General features: G+C 42.8%; 1 protein-coding gene across 5 annotated transcripts; it reads right to left on the bottom strand.

The window, feature by feature from the left end:
• Positions 1-909: 909 nt before the first annotated feature.
• Positions 910-22,798, bottom strand: Hnrnpf (heterogeneous nuclear ribonucleoprotein F). Of its 5 annotated transcripts, none has more exons than XM_005334401.5 (4): positions 22,652-22,798; positions 10,741-10,873; positions 8,840-8,896; positions 910-2,836 (listed from the first exon to the last, which is right to left on the bottom strand). In XM_005334401.5, exon 4 carries the CDS (start codon positions 2,783-2,785, stop codon positions 1,538-1,540), a length of 1,248 nt encoding a protein of 415 aa, XP_005334458.1. In that variant the 5' UTR covers positions 2,786-2,836; positions 8,840-8,896; positions 10,741-10,873; positions 22,652-22,798; the 3' UTR covers positions 910-1,537. The 5 variants fall into 5 exon arrangements, with proteins under 5 accessions (XP_005334458.1, XP_040127710.1, XP_005334459.1 ...); XM_040271776.2 differs by lacking the exon at positions 22,652-22,798 and adding an exon at positions 22,263-22,286; XM_005334402.5 differs by lacking the exon at positions 22,652-22,798 and adding an exon at positions 21,452-21,598.
• Between the last annotated feature and the right edge of the window lie 3,237 nt (positions 22,799-26,035).

Below are 26,035 nucleotides of genomic sequence, written 5' to 3'. Positions count from 1 at the left end.
TACTCAGCAGAACATTAAAGACAAAAGGTATTGTGTTCACTTATATTTTTTTAAATGTGAAATTTGGGAAAACAATAGCAAAGCATTTTTACACAGAATGCTTCTAAAATAACCTCCATTCACATTCTTAAACTCCTAATAGTTATAAAATGAAAAAAGGTGTAGAATTATCTGGGAGTGAATTTGGACATAGTAATTTTAGTAGCAATTTGAAAAAAGGCCTCAAGTTTAAGAATATGTACAAACCAGCTAGGTACACAACACATATCTGTAATTCCAGCTACTTGAGAAGCTGAGGGGGGAGGATTATAAATTCAAGATCAACTTGCTACAAGAACCTGAGTCAAAATAAAGGCTAGGGATATATAGCTCTGTGGTAAAATGACTCTGGGTTCAATCTCCAGTAATACAAAAAGTAAAAGAAAGTATGCATATCCTGTAAAAATCTGTCATTGCTAATTCTAATTCAGGAATGATGTTCCTATGGAAATAATCTTTAAAAAAATCCAGAACATTTAAACAGCACATTTTATGAAACATGTGAAAAGAGCTGTGACTAATGGCTCTAGCTATGAACAATATTGAACTCTAGCATCATAGGGATATTGCAAACAGCTTAAATACGGAGCACAAAAAATAGAAAACAAAATACACAAATGCATGCAAGTCAAAGGTGGCTGGGGTTGTGTCCTTCTTCATATTTGCTGGGATGTTTCCAGTCACCATTTCCACCATGCACATATTGAACATTTTTATTACTTTTATTTTAACCTCAATTCTAAGAATATAAAGATCATATATTTGATAACTAAGTAATTTTCAAATTGACACTAAAATACATTAGGATTAAAATGAGTTCTTTCCAACCACCCATTTTGCTACCTTTGCTGAGCAGATAATCTGTGCCAGTCATTGTGAAAAAGTCTTTATTTTAAGAAAAAAATTTAGTTAACAAAAAATTTAACAAGTTTCACTTAGCAAAATACACCCAAAAGGAAATCACAATACAAAGAAAGCTTTAAGTCAAGGCCTCACCAATTCCTACAGTATTAGTATTGTGTCTCAGTTCTCAAAACTAACTTTAAAAAGCTTTATCTTAACCTAAAAATTTTAAATGAAGAAGAAAAAAAAAATAGAACAAACAAACATGAGAAATGTTTCTCTTTGAATTAGGGATCTAGCACCTTTGAGTTCTCCAAAAAAGTACATCTCCCCAATGTGTTCACTGTGGTGTTGTGTAAAAGATCCACATTTAACATACTTAAAACTACTTTAACTCAGATAACATCACTCTGAAGTATACTACCAAAATGTTAATCAAGAAAAGCGGAAGAAAATAGTTTTTAGTTTACTCAATATCACATGCTAGAAGAAAAGTTTGCATGAGAAAACACTGAAGAGGTAATTTTTTAATCCAGATTTCACAAACTCATGGTGCAAAATGGGTCCCACAGCTTTCTCTAGTTATAAACTGCTTTCACTGCTTGTTGGCTGCCTGTGAAAATTTGATTGAAATAACTCAAATGTTACTACAAAACTAGTCATATCCACCCATGCTGTTCTGACCGCTATATCCGGCCCCATAACAGCCACTCACTGACTGGCTCTCCAGGCCACTATAGGTGGCCTGGGCAGCTGACACCCCCATGCCCTGCATCACCTGGCTGCTATAAGCTCCATTGCTGGCCCCTGTTGTTGAATTCAGGAAGAGTTCTATGTATCTGTGCTGCATGTTGGCCCTGTCTTTTGACATAGCTGCCACAGCTTCTTCATGGGTGGCAAACTCAACATCTGCTTCGCCCGTCACTCTACCATCAGGGCCAATCTCAATATGGACTCTCACAGGGTTGAGTGGAGAGAAGAAGTTGTAAATGTCGTTCTCTGTTGCTTTGTAGGGCAGCCCCCTCATGTGGACACAGTGGCCAGTGGTGCTCTGCACTGTGAATTCACCATCTCCATATCTATGGTCATACATTCCTGAGAGACAGTAACTGAGGTCTCTCCCAAACAGGTCGGTGGTAAAGCCGTAGCCATCACTCAGGCCGCTGTACTCCTCATAGCCCCCATAGCCTGCACTGTAGGCACCAGACCTCATCCTCTCCAGGCCCGCCTGCTTCACGATGCCAATGTACCTCCGGGCTGTGCCTGGCCGGTCATAAGGCCCCGGCCGCTGCACAGACATGAACTTCAGAGGTGGATCAGAATATGACCTAACTTCCTCCTGACTGCTCTTAAACACTTCGATATACCTATGCCCTATTCTCTCCTTGTGCTTCCCTAGAGCCTTTTCAGCTAATTCCTGTGAGGCAAACTGCACGAAGGCCTCCCCTGTAATCTTGCCCTCGGGGTCCACAGGCAATGTGATCCCGTTTGGCACAATTTCCAACCCTGAGAAGAACTGAACGATTTCTTCCTTTGTGCATCCAAACGGGAGTCCCCGAAGCCGCACGAAGCCGTCATTGGCAGTGTCGGCGCTGTTTGGACCACTGTGCTTCAACACCCAATCCATCTCGGTTCTGTGTGACTTGAACACCTCGATGTACCGGTGTCCCATGCTTTCCCTGTCTTTTTTCAGGGCCATTTTTACATCATCTTCTGATTCAAGTTCAACAAAAGCCTCACCACTCTGCCTGCCTTCTCTAGTGTAAATAAAATGGACACCTGCAACCCCATCATGAATTGTGCAGTCGGAGAGAAAGTTCTGCACGTCCTCAATTGAGCAGGACCAGGGCAGGCCACGGAGTTTGACCACAAAACCTTCACCTCCCTCAGGGCCCAGCATCATGGACACTTGACAAGGCAGATGTCAGACAAGCTTGTGCACAGGTTTCTGTGGCTGGAGAAAAAAAAAGGCAAAAACAACTTTACATAACTTTTCATTACTACGCAAAACAATACGCAATAAATAATGTCCCCATTTTTTAAATAATGCAGAAGGTTAAGGATGAGTAAATAGAAACAGTGAGATGTACCACATGCACCTGGAATGCAAATGACTTGGGAGGTTCAAGGTAGGAGGACCAAGTAGGAGGCCAGCCTAAGCTTGGTAACTTAGTCAGACCCTGACCTAAATAACAAAAGGCAGGTATGTGGTGGTACCCACCTGTAGTTCCAGCATTTGAGAGGCTAAGGTGGGAGATCACTTAAACCTAGGAATTTGAGGGCAGCCTGAGCCAGAGAGAGACACCAGCTTCTTAAGCTACACCATATAATTCAGCAATCCCACTACTGGGTATATATATCCAGAGGAAATTAAATCAGTTGACCAAAGAGACATCTGAATTCCCATGTCCATTGCAGCACTATTCACAATAGACAAGAAATGGAAACAAGCAGAATGTCTTGTCAATTAATGAATAAAACAGATGGAATTCTGTTGCTTAACAATAGAAGTGGATGGGGCTGGGGTTGTGGCTCAGAGGCAGAGTGCTTGCCTAGCATGCGCGAGGCACTGGGTTTAATCCTCAGCATCATTGTGTCAACCCACCAAAAAAATAAATAAATAAATAAAAAATATTGAGGCAGAACTGGACAATACATGAAATAACCCAGGAAAGATAGATATGTGTAGAATTAAATAAGAAAGGGGGGGGGGGAGTTGATCTTATAGAAGTTAGGCAGAAATGGTAGTTTCTAGAGATTGGGAAAAACTGACCAAAAAATACACTAAGTTAGTTAGACAGGAACAAGTTCTAGTGTTACTACATAGCAGAATATGACCATAGACAGTTATATACAAAAATTCCAAAGTTTTCACCATGAAAAAACAAATAGGTCTGTTTAGCCTGATTAAAATACTATACACGTACGGAGTACGTACATACACACACTTGGAAATATCACATTACTCCACTAATATGTAGTTTTGTTTTATAATTGGTATAATCGCAGGGACTTGGGAGACTGAGGCAGGAGGATTAGAAATTCAAAGCCAATCTTAACTTAGCTAGGTCTTAAACAACTTAGGGAAACGCCGTCTCAAATAGCTTGGCGAGGTTGTAAACAACTTAGTAAGACCCTGTCTCCAAAAATACAAAGGGCTGGGGATGTGGCTCAATGATTAAGCTCCCCAGCCCCCAGAGACAATCCCTGGCACCCCAATAAAATTTGGGGTTAGGGTGTGAAGGTCGGTACACAGCACATGTTTTTGTACAAGGCTTGGGTTAAATCCCTAGCACCAAATAAAAAATTGCTCTTTTGGGGCTGGGGTTGTGGCTCAGTGGAAGAGTGATCACCCAGCATGCATGAAGCACTGGATCTGCTCCTCGGCATCAAATAAAAATCAAGACAGGTAAGTGTTTTTTTTTCTTTTCTTTTTTTTTAAATACTGGAGCGAAACCTTTTCAGTATTCTCCCTGGGTGGGGTGGTATACTCTAGTTACTTGAGACCAGCATCAGCAGCTCAGTGAGACCCTGTCTCAAAATAAAAGGCTGGGGATATAGCTCAGTGGTAGAGCACCCTAGTTCCAATCCAAGTAAACAAAACAAAAAACCCCCAAATCATCAGTATTCTCCTCAGCAATAATGCTGTCAGAATACAAGATAACAAGTATGATTCTGTTCTCCTGTCACTTCAACCAAATGCCAGTCAAGGTTGAAGCCAAACTGAAAGACAAGCAGAAAAGTCTGTATATGAGGTATAATAATAAACATAATGCAATTTACAGTAAAAAATATTTTAAATCATCAATGTACAAGATGACACTGAAGTATATGGAAATTTGTGGTCTGTATGTCATTCAGTCGTAAAGTATATATTTAGCATGTATGAGATCCTGGGTTTAATCTCCAGCATCAACCTCCCCGCAAATCAAACAAAAACTGGTGGCTTTCTTAAGAAGTGTAAACTATCATGTAGAAAGATTTGAGGAAAGGGAAAAAAAAGGGAAATTTATGATATATGGACTACTGAGCTGCATAGGCATCAAGGAAAACCAAATTAATGACATTATATTAGTACCATAGTGATATACAACTCATCCAAAACCACCCATGCTTAGCAGGTTAATTTTTAAATTCTTCTGAAATTAAAAAGGCACACACCACATTGTATAAGAATTTCACTCACCTGTATCTACAGACCACAAATGACAAGAATGCTACCTGCATGCTTATTTGTAAATGAAGAATTGAAAAATAGCCTCTCCACATCCCCCACCCCCGTAATGGTGTAAGGGCACAAAAAAAACAGCTCTATATGCAATAACCTGAAAATATCACCAAGACCTAACACTGAGAATTTATCCACATTATCACAATTTAGAATGCAAATGCCACATGTACTTAAGGTGTTACCCTTGCTGATGGGAAAGGGATGAGGGGGGGGACTAATCTATATTGTTCTCCTATGCATAAACGTATTAAATCAACTGCACATACAAATTTAATAAACATGTACTTCCTGAGCACTACCTCCTAGGCCTTATTGAAGACCCCGTAACTGGCACTGGTCCCCTCAGTGCAACAACATGCTGCTGTGGCAAAAAATACTAATAGCTCTCCTGCCCACTAAGGAAATTCTACACTAACAATTTAGAAATCTCCTTTTCAGGAAACGTTTTTATTGGACTTCTTAGGGTGATGACTAAGAGTGAGGCTTCCGAGGGGCTGGGGTTATGGCTCAGCAGTAGATTGCTCATCTAGTACATGGGAGGCCCTGGGTTTGATCCTCAGCATCACATATAAATAAATTTTTAAAAAGCTATTAAAAAAAAAAAGTGAGGGTTCCTTGAGCTCTTCCACTCCCATTGACAAGTCTGGCCCAACACTCTGTTCTGTTGTCCATGACCTACACTCTGGATATACTTCTCACTTATGGAAGAATCTGGAAATACTACGTTCTGTTCTCAGCCTTAGGTCTATACACAATTCTCCTGCTGGAGAATACATAATTCATCTAACATATCATTTCTTCCTGGACTCCTATGTCCAATGACCTAGGGATCTCCTCATTCCCTAGGTACCATTACCACCAGTTGACTTCCACAAGTCCAAGCATAACCCTGTTGAAATCCCACTTTGCAATCATATCTTCCTAACTTCACAACTGCCAATGTTCTTCATAGACCCCAGTTTCCTTATCCACCCCCCTTCTCTCCTTATTTCTCACGACCCAGCTTAGGCTTCATGTACCATATTCAGTCCCTTCTAAAACAGAATTCTTTATTTTATGTGCCAATAAAACCAGACCCTTGGAAGAGTCCAAGTATCTGACTGTTCCATGGCTGTAGCAGGATCTATAAAACAAAAATTTGCCCCTTCTTATAGCTGATATCCTCACCCATACCTCTGTCCTGGACAACAACCTAGAGAAGTTCTTCAGAGAATTGAACCCAGGGTGCTTTACCACTGACCTACATCCACAACACTTTTCTTTTTTGCAGTGTTGGGGATCCAAGCTGGGGCATCACACATACTAGACAAACATTCTAGTACTCTATCACTGAGCTACATATATTACCAGTTCAATTCTTTTTCATTTTTGGGGAGTGCCTAGCTAAGTTGCCCCAGCTGGTCTCAAACTTACAATCCTCCTGCCTCAGCCTCCCAAGTAACTAGGATTGATTATACACATGCATCACCACTAACATTTAACTTTCCTCATTTTCACTCATTTCCACTTTATTTCCTAATGATAAAATATGCTTCTGGCAACCAATTTAATAATAAGCCTGATGTATACAAACAAATGCATAGCGCCCCTGTACCAAAAATGAACTCATTTTCTCTATCTCTACAACCTTCCAATAACAGCATGAATGGCCTTACCTGCAACCAGAGGCATCAGAAAATATCTGAATTCTTAACTTCTCCCAGCCTCTCAAACCCTTATGTTATCTCATTTTCCACAGGGCCCTCATTCCTAAATCCTGTTCAATATTTCTTTGTCTTTCTTTTGATACTGGAACTCGGAGGCAATTATCAGTGAGCTACACCCCCAGTCCTTTTTATTTACTTTGAAACAGGGTCTCACATCAAGTTGTTCAGGGCCTTGCTAAGTTTCTGAGGCTGCTGGCCTTGATCTTATAATCCTCCTGCCTCAGCCTCCCAGGTTGCTGTTATCACAGGCATGTGCTACTATCTCCTGCCCTGTGTGTTATTTCTTGATTTCCAACAACAGATATAGTGCTGAATGGGGCCTTCTTTACACCATCAGAAAGTTGAAAAATCATTCAATCATGATAAGTTAGGGACCATTTAAAGGTTTCTCACAGCTGGGTGTGATGAAGCATGCTTGTGATCTTAGGAACTTGATTCAGGAGGCTGAGGGAAGAGGATTGCATGTTTGAAGTCAGACTCAACAACTTAGCAAGATATTCAAGCATATTAGCAAGACACTCTCTTAGGAAAAAAAAAAAAAAAAGACTGTAGCTTAATGATAAACCACCCCTGGGTTCAAATCTCCAGTACCAAACAAAATAAAAATATAAAAAGTTTCTCACAGGTGTATACACTGCACGGCAGAGTAAGAACTCATTAATTCCCTCCTTTACCAAAGGAAAGAATTTTCTTTTTGCATTTCTTTCATATCCATCTATTAATTCCAATACAAAGGATAGCCTATTTCTAGCTACCCTTGTCTCATTTTAAAAAATTTTTCCAAGCATAGGCTGGGGATGTAATCCAGTGGTACAGTATCTGCTTAGCATGTGAGGCCCTGGGTTCAATCCCTAGTACCAAACACACACTCCATCAAAAAACCCAACCCAGGGCTGGGGATGTGGCTCAAGCGGTAGCGTGCTCGCCTGGCATGTGTGCGGCCCCGGTTCGATCCTCAGCACCACATACAAACAAAGATGTTGTGTCTGCCGATAACTAAAAAATAAATATTAAAAAAATTCTCTCTTAAAACAAAACAAAACAAAAACACAAACCCAACCCAGGGGCTGGGGGTGTGACTTGGCAGTAGAGCGCTCACCTATCAAGTGAGAGGCCCTGGATTCGATCCTCAGCACCACATAAAATTAAGTAAATATTCTGTCCAACTACAACTAAAAAATAAATACTAAACAACAAAAAACAATCCAACCCAATCATAGCTCAAGCTTTTTTTTTTGTTGTTTTATTCTGAGCTACATACACCCCCAACCTCAGGGATTTGACACACATGGTAATTCTCCCTCCAAATATACCCTGCCCAACCTTCTTTCTAGCTAAATCCTGCTAATCCTTTAGGTCTCTGCTCCAATAGCTCATCTTTCCAAAAGATCTTCCCATTATCCACAACCTAAAACTCATGGTCCTACATTCCCATAGTACTCTTTTTGTGGTTTAAAGTGTCTTAAAAACTGCATTGGATATCTACTGGGAACAGACTCTGTTCTGTTGTCCACTGTGACCTCATCCTCAGCACAGGCCTGGCACAGCAGGACCAAGATTAGCAAAGGATTAACTGGCCAATGTGGGGTCAACAGCTTCCTCAAGAATGCAGCAGCCTACCTAGGCTGAAAAGACATGCAAGAGAAGCATAAAACAACACAGACATTTCAAAGAATGACTTAAAATGACCCCTAGTAGAAACCCTTACAGATTATAAATGTTATTTCAGATACAAAGTGATTTCCTCTCTGAAGGTATGAGAAAAAAGCACTTTTTTTCCTGAACCATCCCTACATTTAATACACCTATTGCTCAGTTTTACTCCAGAATCAGTTTTATACCCCATTTTCTAGAAGCCCTTAACTTTTCATTAACTAAAATTCAGTTGAAAATAGTGGAGTCCTGTTCAAAGTTAGATTTAAAGTAGTGGCAGAATATACTTTAAACTTCTAAGAAAAACACTTTCTTTTTAACAAATGAAATGTAACTGGGAAAAAAAAAAAAAAAAGACTTTTCTTACCTCAAGGAAAGATGGATGCCTTCAGTGGGAGACACTTAAAGTAGGTAACAAATTGTCCTAAAAACAACAACAAAAAAAGAGATTATTTGTTACAAAGAGAGTGAGAAATAACTTTAAGCTCCAACAGGCCAGAGACCCTTTTTATCCCTGGGTGGACACAGTTAAATTTCACAATACCTATCCCAACAGCAATTCGAAAGTTTACCTTTTCATAGGGTAATATAGAGAACAGAAGGGAAATACCCCATGGGAGAAAACTGAAATACTGATAGGAGGAAAAAGAGAGCATGTCTAGAGATGAAAGTGGCAGCTTGCCTTTCACTGGGATGGGCACCCTGACAACACTATTCGATAGAAATTGTTTTACTTAATTTACAGTTTACAAGAATCCCTCTGGGGGCAGTGTGGAGACACTCAAAGGATTGACTCAGTTTTATTTGGTAACTAACTTTGAGCAAAATGTATTTGATCTGACATTGATCTTTTAATTATCCGTAGAGAGGAGATGTTGAAATATGGTTTTCAGTAGGAAAAACAACTACATTCTCAGTCACCTGAGAAAGCTGTCTCCAAAGAACTAGGCATGGGCTGAAGTCTATGGAATATTTCTGAGAATTAAGTAGTATTCTTAGTTTTGAAAATGGGAAATGGGAAAAGTCAGTTAATCCTGCTGAATCTGTCTGTAGTCTCAGAACAAATTACATCTGCCTTGTCTTACAAACTTCCTGTGATTATTTCTTAAGATACTGCTGAGGGACTATACAAATGGAAAGTAAGAGTTATTGGGAAACTTATTAAGAAATGGTAGTTTGGGGTTGGGGCTCAGTGGTAAAGCACTTGCCTACCATGTGTGAGGCACTAGGTTTTAGTCTCAGCACTACATATAAATAAAGTCAATTGACAGCAACAAACACACACAAACACACACACAAAAAGGAAAAGGTAGTTTAAAATACCCTGGAATCAAGTTTTCAAAACCCTTCAACTTCCCATATGCTGTCTCTTGCAGGCAGAAAACCCTTACAGAGCAGACCCATTTCTGCCCTTGTTTATTCCAGCTCCAAAGATTTTTAACTTAGTCCACCTACTAACACCTGAGGCCCCTCTGGGAAACATACAGCTGGAAGCCAGATCACTTTAATTCCTTCAGAGAAGTTTCTAACACTTGAAACGCACTAACACTGTGTGTGTGGGTGTGTGTGTTTAGAGGCAGATTAAAAAACCCAGTCTTACTGCTAACAGCACAGCAATTGTAATTGAGTGTATTTAAAACAAACAAAAACAACAACAAAAAAAAATCACCACACAAAAAACTTCTCCCGTTTTCAGATTTAGCTGTATGGAGTGCTGGGAGGACTTTGCACAACTGCCCCCTGGAGACAAGATGGTGTGACAGTGTAGCCAGCCGAATTCTAGATCGATGGTTCTCAAACCTGAGCATGCACATGGATCACGGAGGGGACTAGAGAAAACCCAGACTCGACTGCGTTTCTAACAAGCTCAAAAGAATATGCTCTTCCCCACTCGTGATACTGGTTAGACTGGATTGACACCGCCTTCAGGTAGTTCTAATCAAGATAAACAGGGTGCGCCTTTAAATCCTCGGCTAGTTGGGTTTATCAGCCGAGTAAACAGGGCAGTTCAGGCGCCACCCACGTTGTTCTTTTGTTTAGGACGGGGGCTCGGGTGGGACCCTGGCCTCGCCCTCCTCTCTCATCTCAGCGTCCCCAGCAGTTTTCACTCGGAGCCCACCCCTCCCTCTATTTTGTAAAGGAGTTTGAACCTCCCGGTGGCGGCGAGTTTCCAGCCAGGTTATTTTACTCAAAGTTCTCCTCAAGTCAAAAGTCCACGGGAGCCGAGGCCGTGAGGGCCACGCCGCGGACTTTTCCGCTAAGACTTACCACTGAGGAAGGTAGGGCTGATTTCTTTCATCAAGTAAGCGCGGCTCGCAGCCAGAGAACCTCAAATTCCACCGACGCTTAGAAACGTAGAAGGCTCTGGGGAGAGTCCAGGTGCATCTTTTTTGTTCTTAACCTGAAAAGGAAGTTCAAATCGCTGGAGCAAGTGCTTTTTGTGAGGGTCGAAACCCCAGGGGCGCCGCACTGTTTTGGCGGGAAGCAAGGCCGAGATCCGGTGACAAGGTGACGGCGTTCCCTCCGGCCTTCACCTGACGAACCCGCAGCCCGGAGAGCTCCGGCCGGGCAGGAAGGTCGGCCCGGGCCTGCGCGGGCTCGGGCTCCGGCTTGGGCGGGAGCTTCCGGGCGGGGGCGGGGCGAGCAGCGGGGGAGGGGGACTCAGCGCCTCTCGGGCGGAGTGGGGGAGGAGCTGCTGGAGCTCCTCCAAGGGCCCGCGGGCGGCAGGGGAAAGCTGCGGAGGACGGAGCTCACCCGCCGCATGGGGTGGGGAGAAAACCGCCCCGGCGGCGGCAGTGGGAGCGGGGTTTTTTTGGGGGGGGGGTGGGGGGGGGAGCGACGAGCAGTTACAGGCCGGAGAACTTCCCGACGGCCAGAGAGTTACCAGGTCAGGTTTGCGTCCCGAGATCCGGGAGGGAAAGCCAGAAAGGGGTCTGGGACGGGAGGGTAGGGAGGGTAGAGACAGAGAAGTGCGCTGGGGGGTAAGTACCCCCGCGCGGCTCACCACGCCCGGACTAGGCCGTCGGGTCCGAAGTACGGGAGCAGAGGCCGCGTGATCTAAGCCGGCGGCCGGACGTGGGTCACGGGGTGCAGAGGAGGAAGTGCCGCCGCCGGGCCCGCCAAGATGTCACCAATGGGAAACGCGTTCCTGCAGGTGCGGCCCGCGCGGTCGACCAAGGCAGGAAGTGGGGGTAGGAGAGAAGAAAGCAACGGGGAAGACAGTTCTCAGTGAGTTCTAGAAAAGAGCCAGGCAGCAACCGGTCAAAGTCCACAGTACCAGCTACTGGAGAGGGGAGGGAGCGTGGAACAGAAACCATCAAATTAAAAACAAGTGATCTCCGAAGGAGGTTAGATTCTACAGTGGAAAGGTGGAAGCAATATTTTGTACATTTGAACATGGACTCACCTATTTTAAGACAACTTTAAAAATGCAGTTCATAAAATAGTTGCTTGTCAGCTATAAATTTTATGAAACTTAAATTCTACTTCAAATGAGCCACTAGAATTATAAAGTAATCGTGGTAATGGGCAGTGACTATTTTGTTAAAAAATTAGAAAATAAATTTTGTTTTGTTATTGTGGATTTCTTTATTTCTTGAAAAGACCCTCATTGGTTTGGGGTGGTTGTGGCTCAGCGGTAGAGCTAGCTAGTAGGCGTAGCAAGTGTGAGGCCCTGGGTTTGATCCTCAGCACCACATAAAAATAAAGGTATTGTATTCAACTAAAAAATAAATTTAAAAAAAGACCCCTCATTATTAAGAATAGAAATATTTACAGTTGAAACCTGGTGATGTATATGTTTATTTTCATTATACTTTCATTTGACATTTAAAAACCGTCTGGGAGAAAGGATGGTGCACTTAACCACTAGGCCACATCCCCAGCCCCTGTTAATATTTTGTTTATAGACAGGTTCTCACAAATTGCGGAGGCTGACTTTGAACTCCTGCTCCTCCTACCTCAGCCTCGAGGGCGGCTGGGATTACTGTCATTTTTAAAAGAAAAAAGTTTTCAGAATTATTTACTAGAGACAATCACCACTTTGTATGAGTTATAGGGAAAAGGTACTGAGAATATTGTGATGCAGAAGGGAAACTCACAACAGTAAATCAGCCAGTCCTTCCACAGAATAGCTCCAAGGGGCGGTGGTGGTGGTGGGGGGGAACGACATGGCATTTATCCATCGAAAAGCTTTTCAAGATTTCAAGGACAAAACAAGTCAAGGGACATATTTTGCACCCGCCCCCCCCCACACACACATAGGAGTTGAACCCAGGAACATTCTATCTCTGTGCTATACCCCTAGCCCTTTTTATTTTGAGACAATATTTCCCTACATTCTTACATTGCCCTGGCTGGCCTTGAACTTACCATCCTTCTACCTATACCTGTGTGTGCTGCTGTCCAAGCAGATTTGGCTCTTGATTCAAACTGGTAAATATTTGTAGGGCAATAAGGGAAATTTAAACATTGACTAGAAATTTACACTTTAGGTCTGACAGAATTGTTTTAAAAAATGAGGAAGTTAATTTTTAAGATACATCCTGAAATAGTCTGATTTTTTACTTTTGAATGTTTGAAATGATATAAAAAATAACAAGCTATCAACCCTAATTCCTTGCTTATTCTTAATATAAAGGATTCTAAGGCTTCAAAATCCATCTATCTAAGTGAGAAAAATACTAAAAATTCCCACGTTCAAGAAGTGAAACAATATTGTGAAGGAAATTTAGTCATAAAATTGGCTTGTTTTCAGAAAGAGTGCTCTACTTGGTAATGGTCTTAACTGATAAGCATTCTTTAAGTGTGCTTCTTAAAGTCCTCTTTCAAAAATACATTCTTGGTAATTTATATGATCAGTTTGCATTTTACCATGTATTTCATCTGAATGTATTTGTTACACTTGAGTGGTTTTTTGTATGCCTTAAATTAACAGTTTTGTGACTAAGTCAAGGCAAGTGTTATTATCAATCAAGTTATGTTTTTTCTTGTGAGGGTAAAGAGGAAGAAAGAATATGTGCAAATGACTTGAGCCAGGGAAGAGGACTGCAGTCTGAGTACAATTAAAGGAGGCTGAAGACAAAGATTCTTTTTCTTTTGTACTAGGAATTGAACCCAGGGGCAGTTAACCACTGAGCCACATCCCTAGCAATTTTTATATTTTATTAGAGATAGGGTCTTGCTGAGTTGCTTAGGGCCTAAGTTGCTGAGGCTGGGTTTGAACTCGGGGATCCTCCTGCCTCAACTGGAATTATAGGCATGCGACACTGTGCCTGGCCAGACAAGATTCTTCATATCCTTGAAGGCCCACTGTGACATTTTATATTCTAGGATCAGTGGAAAGTTTTGCTTTTTAGAACAATTCAGGTGCTATATGAAAATGAATGGTGCACAGGGAGCAGTGGTGCATGCTTGTGATGAAGCAGGAGGACTGAAAGTTTTAGGCTGGCCTCAACAGTTTAGTGAGATCCTAAGCAATATTTTATATCACTTCAAACATGTAGCTCAGTAGTAAAGTGCCCCTGGGTTCAATCATGGTATACCCCCAAAAGAGAGACTGGTGAGAACTGGAGAAATGTGAAAGATTTTGAGTGACAGGCAAAAAAAGGTGCCTAACTTTAAAAGAGATTTGACTATTCAGCAAAAAAATGTGCACTTATAAGATGGTGGGAAAGACGGGCATAGACCTTTATAAGTCTACAGAAGAGTGGAATATAGGAAATCAATAAATGACAAGTTTTGATGGGGATTAACTCAGATTGGGGTTCTGTGTGAGTGATGGGGTGGAAAACAGTAATAGAATTTCATGTGGAATGAAGGTAAGCATCCCCCTCTCCCAAATAGTTATGGTTTAAATATAGAAGGTGGAAGCTCAAATATAATGTTTTCCCTTTGTACCCTGCCTATCTATTCCTCCCGGACACTTGTTAGAAATTTTTATTTTTCATATAGCCCCTTGTCACATGGTTCCTTTGTATTAATATTTTTGTGGTAAATTCTTTGGGATACAGTATGTGCTGCTCGTATTTGTTCTCCATATGAGGTTGGATGGGTCTGAGGAATAATTTCATGGTGGTATAGTATATGAGCAGAACCTAGCCTATTTATTTATTTGTTTATTTATTTCATTGTAGTTGGACACAATACCTTTATTTTTATGTGATGCTGAGGATCGAACCTTGGGCCTCACATGTGTGAAGCAAGCGCTCTACCACTAGAGCCACAACCCCAGCCCCTAGACTATTTATTATTACTGTCTTCTGATTCTGCCAGAAATTGTATTTAATGGCCTCAAAAATTCTCTTCCAACCCAGCAATATTTTTAAAGTCCCAATAAACATATCATGCAAGTCTGGACCAGCTTCATCAAAAACATGTACCCACATACATCATTATACTTAACTTTTCAGGGGGCTGATGGATCTGAAATGAGGAGTCTGAGCCAATCCATACACAACACTATCATAAGAGTTATAAAGGCCCAAGTTGCTATTGTTTCATTATGCTAACATTTCAAATTTTACTCCATCACTACATTTTTATCCAAAGGGAATGTCATGATGCACTATTTTTTAACTCTGAGGAGGCCCTTTATTTAGTATACTAAGTTAAATCTGGGATAATACTACTGTTTTCTTCAGTGTTCATTTCTTCAATTTTACCTTACACTATATTTTTTGCATATCTGTATTAAGGGGCTGGGGCTCAGTGGAAGTGCACTTGCCCAGCATGTGTGAGGCACTGGGTTCAATTCTCAGCACCACATAAAAATAAATAAAATAAAGATCTGTCAACAATTAAAAAAATATTTAATAGGAAAAACTTAAAAAAAAAAAAAAAAAAAAAAAAAACACCACCACCAAAAAGCTTTACATCTGGGATTAATGTACTTACTGCTGAAGTACATCCCCAGTCATTTTTGAGATAAGGTCTAGCAGTTGCTCAGGCACAGTTGTAACCTGTGCCTCAGCCTCCTGAGTTGCTGGGACAACTAGTGCCTAGCTCGTCTTAAATTTGTTCTCCACTGAGAGAAAAATTTCCTCATTTGGATTCATATTGGTAGTTCTCTTACCCCAGATAGTAAAATCACAGCATACCTAAGAAACATGTTTAGATTCAACTAAAGAAAATACAACTGAAAGAAGCATTGGTGGGGATAAGGATCCTAAACTACCATGGCCTGAGTCAAGGTTCCTTTACCCTTCTCCCCTGAGCAAAATCACTAAGAGCAGTCAGATCCTGGAGCTAGGCAAGCCTCAAGAAGTCTGTGGTTTGGGTTCCTTGTCTCCAGAGAGACCTCTGCAATGCCAGCCCATAGTCCCTTCAGAAAAGTTGTTCCTCGGGGTCTAGGAGGGATGGGCTTCCTCAAAAAAGCCTTCACAGAAATCTGACACTTTATCTTGTCTCTCATACTACCCACACCAAGAGTCCAGACAGGAACTATAGCTCCTAGTGATTCCTTGTTTCTAACTTCAAAAGAACACAGCATTCTGTCCTGGGGGTTGCCATAGAGAAAAGGAGGAGGAAAAGAACTTAGAAACTTGGCAATGAAAAGAGTGAGGGGCTCTAGCTCCCAGAGAAAAATACATATTTCTATCATAGGCAGGCTTCAGGAAGCAATTTGTGCTGAACAAAACCATAAATATTTTAATAGGAAAAAACCCAATCGAAACCATGAGTAATTTCAGATACTCCATTACAGAATTTTTAAAAACTTTCTGAGCCTGGTGAGGTAGTGCACACCTGTAATCCCAGTGACTCAGGGAGGCTGAGGCAGGAGGATCTTGAGTTTAAACCCAGCCTCAGCAACTCATCAAGACCCTGCCTCTAATAAAATATAAAAAAGGACTGGGGATGTGGCTCAGTGGTTAAGCACCCCTGGGTTTGATCCCTGGTACCAAAAACAGACAAATTTCTGCTACCATAGATCATTAAATTCATCCCCAATTACTACCAGAGGGGGGGGGACCCTTATTGATACAAAGGAAGAGTGGCCTAGAAAAATCAAGTGGAAAAAATAATCATGAAACAGAGGGAGGGGGGAAAAACATAATGGAGTAGAGATTTAGAGAATATACTTTTTCAAGTCAGTTTTTCTCTATAATTTAAAAGTTTCACCAACATATGGCTGGATTGTGTTCTTTTAAAAATATACTGATAGAGCCAAGCTTACTGGCACACGCCACTGCCTAGTGGCACAGTGCCAATTGCTCAGAATGGCTGAGACAGGAGGATCACAAGTCTGAGGCCAGCCTGGGCAACTAACTTAGTGTGATACCCTATCTAAAAAGAAAAAGGGCTAGCAACATAACTCAGCAGGGGAGCGCTTACCTAGGATTAGAGAAACTTTGAATCCAACCCCCAGCACCACACATACACACAAAAGCAGAAGAGGAGCTTAGACAAAAGAATGGAGTTGTCAATGATGGATCGTTTTTTTTGGTTTTTTTCTTTTTCTTTTTTTTTTTTGCAGTGTATATATATATCTACAGTTAAGACTTAAAAAAAGACAGACAAAAATTTATAAAGTCAGCACCGCATGAGATGTCTTGTAATAGAAAGGGCATACTTTCTAATAAGAATTTAGGGGTTATAAATTTTAGTATACCTTTTTTTCCTTAATAATTATTTGCTGCCTTCTCTGTCTCAAGAAATCACATGGATATTTCACTAACTTACAATGTTCTGTTGCTTTGACCTGTACTTTTACACTTAGATTTATAATCAACCTGAAACTGATTTTCCATTTCCAAAAGTTAAATTTACTCACAAACTCGAATGCCAAAATCCTAAGCAAATGTTAGCTCAAATCCAGCAATACACAAAGCAATAACATTATGCCAATTTGGATTTCAGGATTGCAAATGTACTCAACCCATTTCAAGGTCATCACTGCAATTTAACACTTATCAATGGAGATAAAGTATGAAGTAAGGTAATTTTTAAGTGTTTTATAAGACCTACTAAGTTAATGTGTCAAGAAATAATTAGAAGGGCTAGAAATGTAGCTCATTATTAGAATGTAGGGACATATTAACCAGTATGAAGGGCTCCCACTGGCCAGACACTGGATCACTAGAGAATCAAAGAATCTAAAAGATGCCTGAATTACAACACATCCTAGAGGGGCACGCCTGTAATTCCTGCAGCCAGGAGGCCAAGACAGGAGTTCAAAACCAGCCTCAGCAAAAGCAAGGCACTCAGTGAGACCCTGTCTCTAAATAAAATACAAAATAGGGCTGGGGATGGGATGCAGCTCAGTGGGCAAGTGTCCCTCAGTTGTTCAATCCCTCATACAACATCAACAAACATGTCCTGTATGTTAAAATCTATGACTTCATGATGAGACTAGAAAAATTTTCCACCTTTGGCACATGGTAGGGATTAGAAATCCACTTCATTATGCTGAATATTGGTAAGCATAAAAAAGAAATCAATCTAGGGGCTGGGGTTGTGGCTCACTGGTAGAGTGCTTGCATGCCATGCATTAGGCACTGGGTTCAATCCTCAGCACCACATAAAAATAAAGATACTGTGCCTACCTAAAACTAAAAAAATAAATATTGAAAAAAAAAAAAGAAAGAAAGAAAGAAAAAAGAAATCAAACTGGGCACTGTGGCACATGCCTGTAACTCCAGCAACTTGGGAAGCTGGGGCAGGAGAATCACACAAGTTTTTGGCCAGGCCTTAAACAACTGAGTGAGACCCTGTCTCTACTGCCCCAGTACCAAAAAGGGGAAGAAAACAAACAAACAAACAAACAAACCCTCAACTGGCCCTTCAAATAGAAAGTATAGCTAGGAATGGTGACCTAAACCTGTAATCCCAACTACTCAGAACAATTCAGCAAGACCCTATCTCAAAATAAAACAAAGTACATCTTAAAAGTAATCAAATGATTAATAAAAGAAAATTGATCACTTTAAGATGTATTTTATTTTGATGACTAAAATTATAAGGCTGGGTATGTGCTCATGATTAAGCACCCATAGGTTCAATCCCTGGTAACCCCTCATCCAAAGAAGGAATATAAAAATTAAAATAAAGCTAATTTGTGAAGCAAATTGTTATATGCATTTGTGAACATGACAGTGAACCCCACTCTTATGCATAACTATAATGCATTAGTAAAAACACTTAAAATACATCACTATTTGGAAACCACTGAAAAAACAAGGGTCTAGGCAACAATCAGCAAGAGTTACATCATAAAAAAGAACACTAATGAATTAAAGCCACTGGCAGGACCACAGCACCTCATGTGAAGTACACTTTACAAACTCATCAAAATCAGAACACCTTATACAGGTCTACTACCATTTTATAGGAAATACAAAATTCAGAGACTTAAAAACATCATAGTAATGTAATAAACACCCAGCACGGAAAAGGAAACTTTACAATGGATCAACCCGACATGTTCAACAAATGTCGAAGGGAAGATCTTTTAAGGGATGCTTTAGATCACTAACATATAGCAGCCACTTACCACAGTAGAAATGTGATAGGTATAAAATTGATATGTGCTATTAAGAGCAAATTCATCCTGGGCTTTGAAGGTGTCACATGAAAGGAAAACTCGCACTATATTTCTAGTGGATAGTATTTGCTCTTAAGAAATAGGATAATAAGACATTTTATATCTACCAAATATAAGGTGTGACCTTGTTTTGATCCTGACTCAAACTAACCACCTATATAGAAATATTTAAAGCTGGATGGGGCTGTAGCTCAGTGGTAGTGCTTGCCTAATAGGCTGGAGGACCTGGGTTCAATCCCCAGCACAGGGGGGGCTGAGGATTAATGCACAATACTTTTGAATTAAATACCTGGTGTCAACAAGTGTGATAAGGGTATTATTGTCTGCGAGCCTTTAGAAAAGGGAGGAATGTTCATGAATAAGATTTACAAGGTGAGGATAGGGGCCCAGGCATAAGTCTGTCCCTGTCAAACCTAAGTCCCAGTTCTCCACCCGCCCCAACTACAGGATTAATAATAATCCCCTTTAGAGTAGTTATAAGCACCTGATCAGAAAATGGGTTAAATTACCTAGCTCTGTGCTTGGTAAGGGGTTAATTATGGTTAAATACCACGCCCCTCTCCTGTCTCTAGGTTGGCAATGATTGGCCACAGGGGATTAAAAAAAAAAAATCACTCTTTACACAATATTTTCTCTTAAATCAATTTATATTTTTACCTTAATATTTTATGCTTAAAAGCTCTGTAACACCATCCTGAAATGAAAATTGGAGTCACTTGCAGCTTAAAAAAGAAAAGAGGCTGGGTTTGCAGCTCAGTGATAGAGCGCTTGCCTAGGACGTGTGAGGCACGGAGTTCAATTCTCAGCACCACATAAAATAAAATGTAGGTCTATCAACAAAAAAAAAATAAAATTTAATTTAAAAAAAGGGCTGGAGGGGGCGGGAACTTTTGTAATCTCAGCTACTCTCAGCTGACACAGGCTGACCGGGTCTCGAAATTAAAAGGGCTGAGAATATAGCTCAGGGGTAAAGCACGCCTGGGTCCAATCTCTAGTGTTACACAAAACAAACAACAAACGCAATCACTTAATAATCATTAAAAATAGAAATTTAGCCTAACTGCATGACCAATGTGATTCGGCAACCTGTATATTCAGAAAAATGAGAAATTATACCCCATCTGATCCAAATGTATCATACGTCAGGATTAAAAAAAAGAAATTTAGCCGAGTGTGGTGGCGTAATCCCAGAGACACGGGCACAGGCAGGAAGATCCCAAGTTCAAAACCAATTTAGAAGACCCTGTCTCAAAATTAAAGAATTATTAAAAGGCTCAGTGGTTAAGCGCCCCTGTTTCAATCCCCTGGTACCAAAATATAAAAAAATTAAAAGGACTGGTGTTTTAACTCAGTGTTCAAACTCCCTCCCCCACAAATTTAGTGGGAGTGACAGCAGTGTGTTGGGGTCGATCGAACAACAAATAGAAATCTACTCTTCTTCATTTATTATTTTTGATACTGGAAGACTGAACCCAGGGCGCTCTACCACTGAGCCACATCCCCAAATCGTTTTTAAGTTTTTATTTCGAGACGGGGGTTACGCTAAAATTGCCTAGGTTGGCCTGAAACTTATGCCTCAGCCTCCCAAATCGAATCGCTAGGATAATAGGGGTGCGCCACAGGGGCCCCGACTACTTTTATTTTTAAATAAAATAAATCTTTCCAGAAATTAGCACTGAAAACACCACTTCTTACTTAAAAACACCAATACATCTTTGTCTAACCTGAGGTATTTTCATTCTTATTAGAAACTTAGAAATATTTAACTTTTAAAAACTTGATCACAGTGGACAGAACGAATTATATTAACCGACACTCTTCGGATGACTTCTGACTTAAAAGATCCAGTCTTCAAACTCCCAGCCCGCCAGGTCAGCGCCGCCCGCACCCCTCCCCCCAGCTATCCAGCCGCCCGCGACACTGGCGGCTGCGGCAGGCTCCGCCACATGGCCCCTCCGCGCGCCCGCCCCAGCGTGCTCTGGGCCCCGGCGGCAAGCAGAAGCCCCCGGCGACCCACCGCAGTTGTGAAAACTGGGAGACCTACTCCCTAGTCCTAACTGCCTGCGGAAGGCAAAGCCGCTGCCCCGGTCCCTGCGGGAGGGAGGCCGCGGGCCCTTAGTCCCGACCCGGACCGGCGCGTAGCAGGGCGGTATTCTCGCGGGCACCTGGAGACGCGAGAGGAGATTCTTACGCACCCAGGGGCGGTCTGGAAAATTAGCCCAGAGAGTGGTCGAGCCCCGAGCGGCCGGCCATCTCCGGGACGTTCTGGGAGGGAGGAGGCGAAGGTGCAGCCGAGCCCAGGCCGAGCACACAAGTTCCTGGGAGCAGCGAGGACCAGCAAAAATATTCAAAAACACAAAGAAGTAGATCAAAAGCAAGAAGAAGTGACCAACTAAGATCCTGAGTCAAATATTTTCACTCAAAACGCAATTACGATACCTCTAGGAGCCGGGGACAAACGCAGAGACCGGCGCTCCGGGAACACGCGCCGCCACGAGGAGGAAGAAAAGGCCGCGGGCACTGCAAGCGGAGGCTCGGGCCCGGCGTGGGAGGGGGGCGGAGTCGGCCTCCCTCCCCCAAGTCTTGTGCAACTCGCAGCGGCTCCAGCCACGTGAGCGTCCGCTTTCATTTCAAAGAGCTCTCCAGGACTCAGAGGGTCCCGGGCTTGCCCGGAGGACTTACTCTCGCAGGCGAACGTAGGTTTATACTCGCCGCCGGCAAAGAGAGGCCGAGAAACCCGCCAGCCCAGTCCCAGGGCATGCGGCCTTCGGCAAACCACCGCTCCCAAACCCCGAGTCCCAGTCAAGGGATGGGCCTCGAGTGTGAGGCCTTGGCCATAACTCATCTGACCCCAAATTCCAACCCCGCAGTCCTACCCTAGTGGGACCAGTCCCCTGTAGGCCTCTGGTGTGCGCCCCTAGACCTCGGATCCCGCCTCCCTGACCACAAATCCCAACCTCACCGGCCCACTCCAGTGGGACCAGTCCGCATTCCGCCTCGGGTGTGCGCTTGCAGACCTCAGAACTCGCTTCCCTAACCCCAAATCCCAATCATGCGGTACCATCCCCAATGGGCCCAGGGCCTCCCACCCCACCTCAGAGTGCGGTCCTACGCCACGGATCTCGGATTCCGCCTCCCTGACTCCAAATCCCAATCCCAAATTCCCACCGCTAGTGAGTCCAATTCCTGGTCGGCTTGGTTGTTTGGCCCTAGACTTGGACCCCCAGTCGCCCGTCTGGTCGGCCCTCACCTTGGGCGCCGATTCTCCACGCTCCCGCTCTCACACCCAACACCTAGGTCGTCCCCCCCCGAGCACCTAGAGGAGGGTGGAACGCGGGGGACTTGGCAGTTGTAGTTGAGGCAGTTGAGGCTTGTTTACCATTACCATGGAAACCCCCGGCAGCGCGCTCGGGGCGGGGCTTCCAAGGGGCGGGGTTAGGCGCGCGGCAGGCCCGGGTCTTCGGCTCCCGCCCGTCGAGCGCACGCGGCGCTTCCGGAAGCTCACCTGCTCCCGGCGTTCCCAGCCCAGGCCTGGCCCCACACCCCGGATACTCGGAAAACAATCACCCGAGGGGCCCACGTCCCCGTCCCACTGCCAGCTGCCGGCGTAACAGCGAACTGGCGTCCCTCGAACCCCACCTTCTTCAGGAAGACACGGCGCAGTCCTGCTTCCACGACGGAGCCGGAAGGACGCAAGGACCAGGACGGGGTGGAGCCTCCGCGGCAGACGTCGAAGGGCGAGACCGCGACGGCGCCATTGTGACGCGCCCAAATCGGAGCCGAGGATTGGCCAGTCGGGGGTGGGGCGGGGTCAGGGAAGTGGGCCCGTCTCTCGCGGGGGGGGGGTGAGTACAGTGGCGGCGCAGGCGCGATTGCTGGAGGGAGGTCCCAGTGACCGATCACCGACCACTGGAGGACACTGATCACTGGGTGAGCCGTGCTGTTCATCGAATCGGAAGCCCAAAGGAAGTTTGATTTAGAGATCAGCGTGGGAGAAGAAAATGAGAGCTCTTATTCAGGAAGAAAAGAAAGCACATAAAGCCATCTTTGAAAGACAGGGCCGGAGGAAGGATTTATCTGGTCGAAGATGCTCACGTGATATAATCACGTGGGTTGAGAAGACCCCCCCAGCCTTAGAACGTGATTCAGAAGATCCCGGAGGAGTGCAGGGTTTTTAGTCATAGAGCACTTGAGCTTGACACACTTGGTGGATAATGGCCTAAGGCAGAGGGACAAATTTTCTTGATTTGGCTAGGGCTAGTAATTATTACCATTGTATTTTGCGGTAGTGTCATGATAAGATGTCAGGGCATTTACCACAGGTTAAGCTGAAAATTTTTTAATCGGAAAAATTAAAGGATTCGTAAAATAGTGTCAGATTACCAGTAGATGATGATCATAAAGGAAGGATCAGTGTTTCAAAAGAAAAAAAAAAGCTGATTTCAGGAAACAAGAAGTGTAAAAACAACTGTCAAAAGGTGGGAAATGTTGGGGCTGGAGTATAGATAAATGGAGGAGCCCTTGCTTTGAATGTGTGAGGTCCTGGTTCCATCTCTAGCACCTGGAGGGGAAAAAAAAAAAAAAACAGGTGGCCAGGTAGTGCAGGCCTGTAATCCTGGCTACTGGGGAGGTCGAAGCAGAAGGGACATGACTTCGAGGCAATTTAGCCAGGCCAGGTCTCAAAAAATAAAAAGGGCTGCAAGGCTAAGTGGTTTAAGCCCTACTGGATTCAATCCCCAGTGCCACAAAGAAAAAGAAGTGATTTGAAACAAAATTGTAAAAAAACAGGTCCTACAAAAATTAGGAATTCTTGGAGCTATAGCTCAGTTGATAGAGTACTTGCCTAGCATGCACAAAACCCTGGGTTCAATCCCCATCACCACACACACACAAATTAGATATTTCTGTTCTAAGCAAGAGCTCTACCACTGACCTACATCCCCAAAACCCAGATAGGAATTCAAAATAAGAAACTTTAGAATAATTCCATTACAGCTCATACTAAGGAATAATCTCTGGAGAGAAAATGTCAAATCAGTCAAATATCAAGAAACATGTACTCCCCCCAAAATCAATGCTTATAGGTGGCACATGCCTATGGTTTGGGAGGCTGAGGATCACAAGTGCAGAAGTCAGCCTCAGCAATTTAATGAGGCCCTAAGCAACTCAGCAAGACCCTGTATCTAAATAAAATTCAAAAGAGGGCTGGGGATGTGGCTCAGTAGTGAAGTGTCCCTTGGTACAATCCCTAGTACCAAAAAAAAAAAAAAAAAAAATCGCTTTAGGATTTGGTGACTACTAAATAAGCTCCAAGAAGTTGTGTTTATATAATCTTTCTGTAATATAATCTTCCTTTATAAGAGGGCCTTTGAGCCAAATAGGTTCTTGGATCCTCTCATGTCTGCAGTTATGCATAGTCTGGGGTGATCCTCTCTGAATGCAAGACTAGGGCCTTGAGGCTCCTGCTGGTCCTAGGGGTCCATCCCTGGTGTTTACTGTGATATCTTTTTCAGCATTGAACAGTCACATAGAGGAACTCTTCCAGAGTGATGGCTGGAATCACTCAAGACTGGTGCTATGGGTCCAGGCCTTTTCCACAAATGTTTGGCCTGTTCTGACCAACTGCCAAATCTTTATTTTACATCTCCATAAACGTGTCTCCTCTAAAGGGCTGGGGCTGTGGCTCGTGATAGAGCACTTGCCTAGCATGTGTGAGATACTGGGTTCAATTCTCAGCACCACAGAAAAATAAGTAAATAAAGATATTGTACCAACTACAACAACAACAAAAAAGTGTCTCCTCTTAGCTGTGAAATCTAATCAGATGTATTTAAAGTGAAAGCACCCACACAAAGATGCACCTGTGAGATTTGTGGTTTAAAAAACAATTGAAGGACTGGGGTTGTGGCACAGCGATAGAGTGCTTGCCTCGTGTAGGGCACTAGGTTCAATCCTCAGCACCACATACAAAAATAAGTGAAATAAAGGTCTTGTGTCAACTAAAAAATAAATATTAAAAATTGAATTCTTTACAAATGAAGATCATTTCAAGATGCTGCCTCTTAAAGATTGACCTGCCTGTTTATTTGCTATACATAAATATATTTTTAAATTTAGTACCATTCAATAATTTTTTTCAGTTTATTTCCTTCCCGCCCCCACACTGGGGATTAAACCCAGGGGCACTCTACCACTGAGCTCTACCACTCTACCACTCCCTTCTCTATTTTTGAGAAGGGTCTCAATAAATTACTGAGACTGGCTTCAAACTCATTTCCCTCCTGCCTCAGCCTCTTAAGTCATTGGGATTGCACCTGGGTACTACCATGACTGGCAGTATTTTCAGTTAAAAAAATATTGCTGGGTGTTGTGGCGCACGCCTGTAATCCCAGCAGCTGGGGAGGCTGAGGCAGGAGGGAAATGAATTTGAAGCTGGTCTCAGCAAAAGCAAGGTGCTAAGCAACTCAATGAGACCCTGTCTCTAAATAAAATTCAAAATAGGGCTGGGGATGTTGCTCAGTGGTCAAGTGCCCTTAAGTTTCAATCCCTGGTACCAAAAAAATAAATAAATAAATTTTTTTTTCCTTGAGCCAAGGTATATAAGTTTAGTGGCAGAGTGCTTGCCTAACATGAACAGGCCCTAGTTTTAGATCCCTAACACTGCAAAAATAAAGAAACCAGACAAGGCTGTGACTGCTGAATTTACCTGCTTCCCTCCTGGGTTATCTTATACTTCATCTCTGCCTACTAGAGCATCTGACCCTAGGGAGAAAGGTAACATATGGACAGAACCTATTCTGTCATGATTGGACAGTTAGTTCACTTTCTCAAGTCCTTCATTGTCCTCTCAAACAGGAAAGGAAAACAGAGAAAGGGCTTATAAAAGCCAGTCTGAAAGTCACTAGGATGTACTGAGTAGTGGTTCAGAGTACAGATCCTGAGGTTGGGCACAGTGGTGCATGTCTGTAATTCCAGTGACTCAGGAGGATGGCAGGTTTGAGACCAGTTTCAGCAATTTAGCAA

The sequence above is a fragment of the Ictidomys tridecemlineatus genome, chromosome 1 (genome assembly GCF_052094955.1).
Source record: "Ictidomys tridecemlineatus isolate mIctTri1 chromosome 1, mIctTri1.hap1, whole genome shotgun sequence".
Lineage (NCBI taxonomy): Eukaryota > Metazoa > Chordata > Mammalia > Rodentia > Sciuridae > Ictidomys > Ictidomys tridecemlineatus.
The sequence above is the reverse complement of the archived record's forward strand: the minus strand, read 5'-3'. Positions and strand labels throughout refer to the sequence as shown.

Excerpts from the sequence above, each read along its gene's own strand:
- Hnrnpf (XM_005334401.5), bottom strand. The coding sequence starts at position 2,785 with ATGATGCTGGGCCCTGAGGGAGGTGAAGGTTTTGTGGTCAAACTCCGT.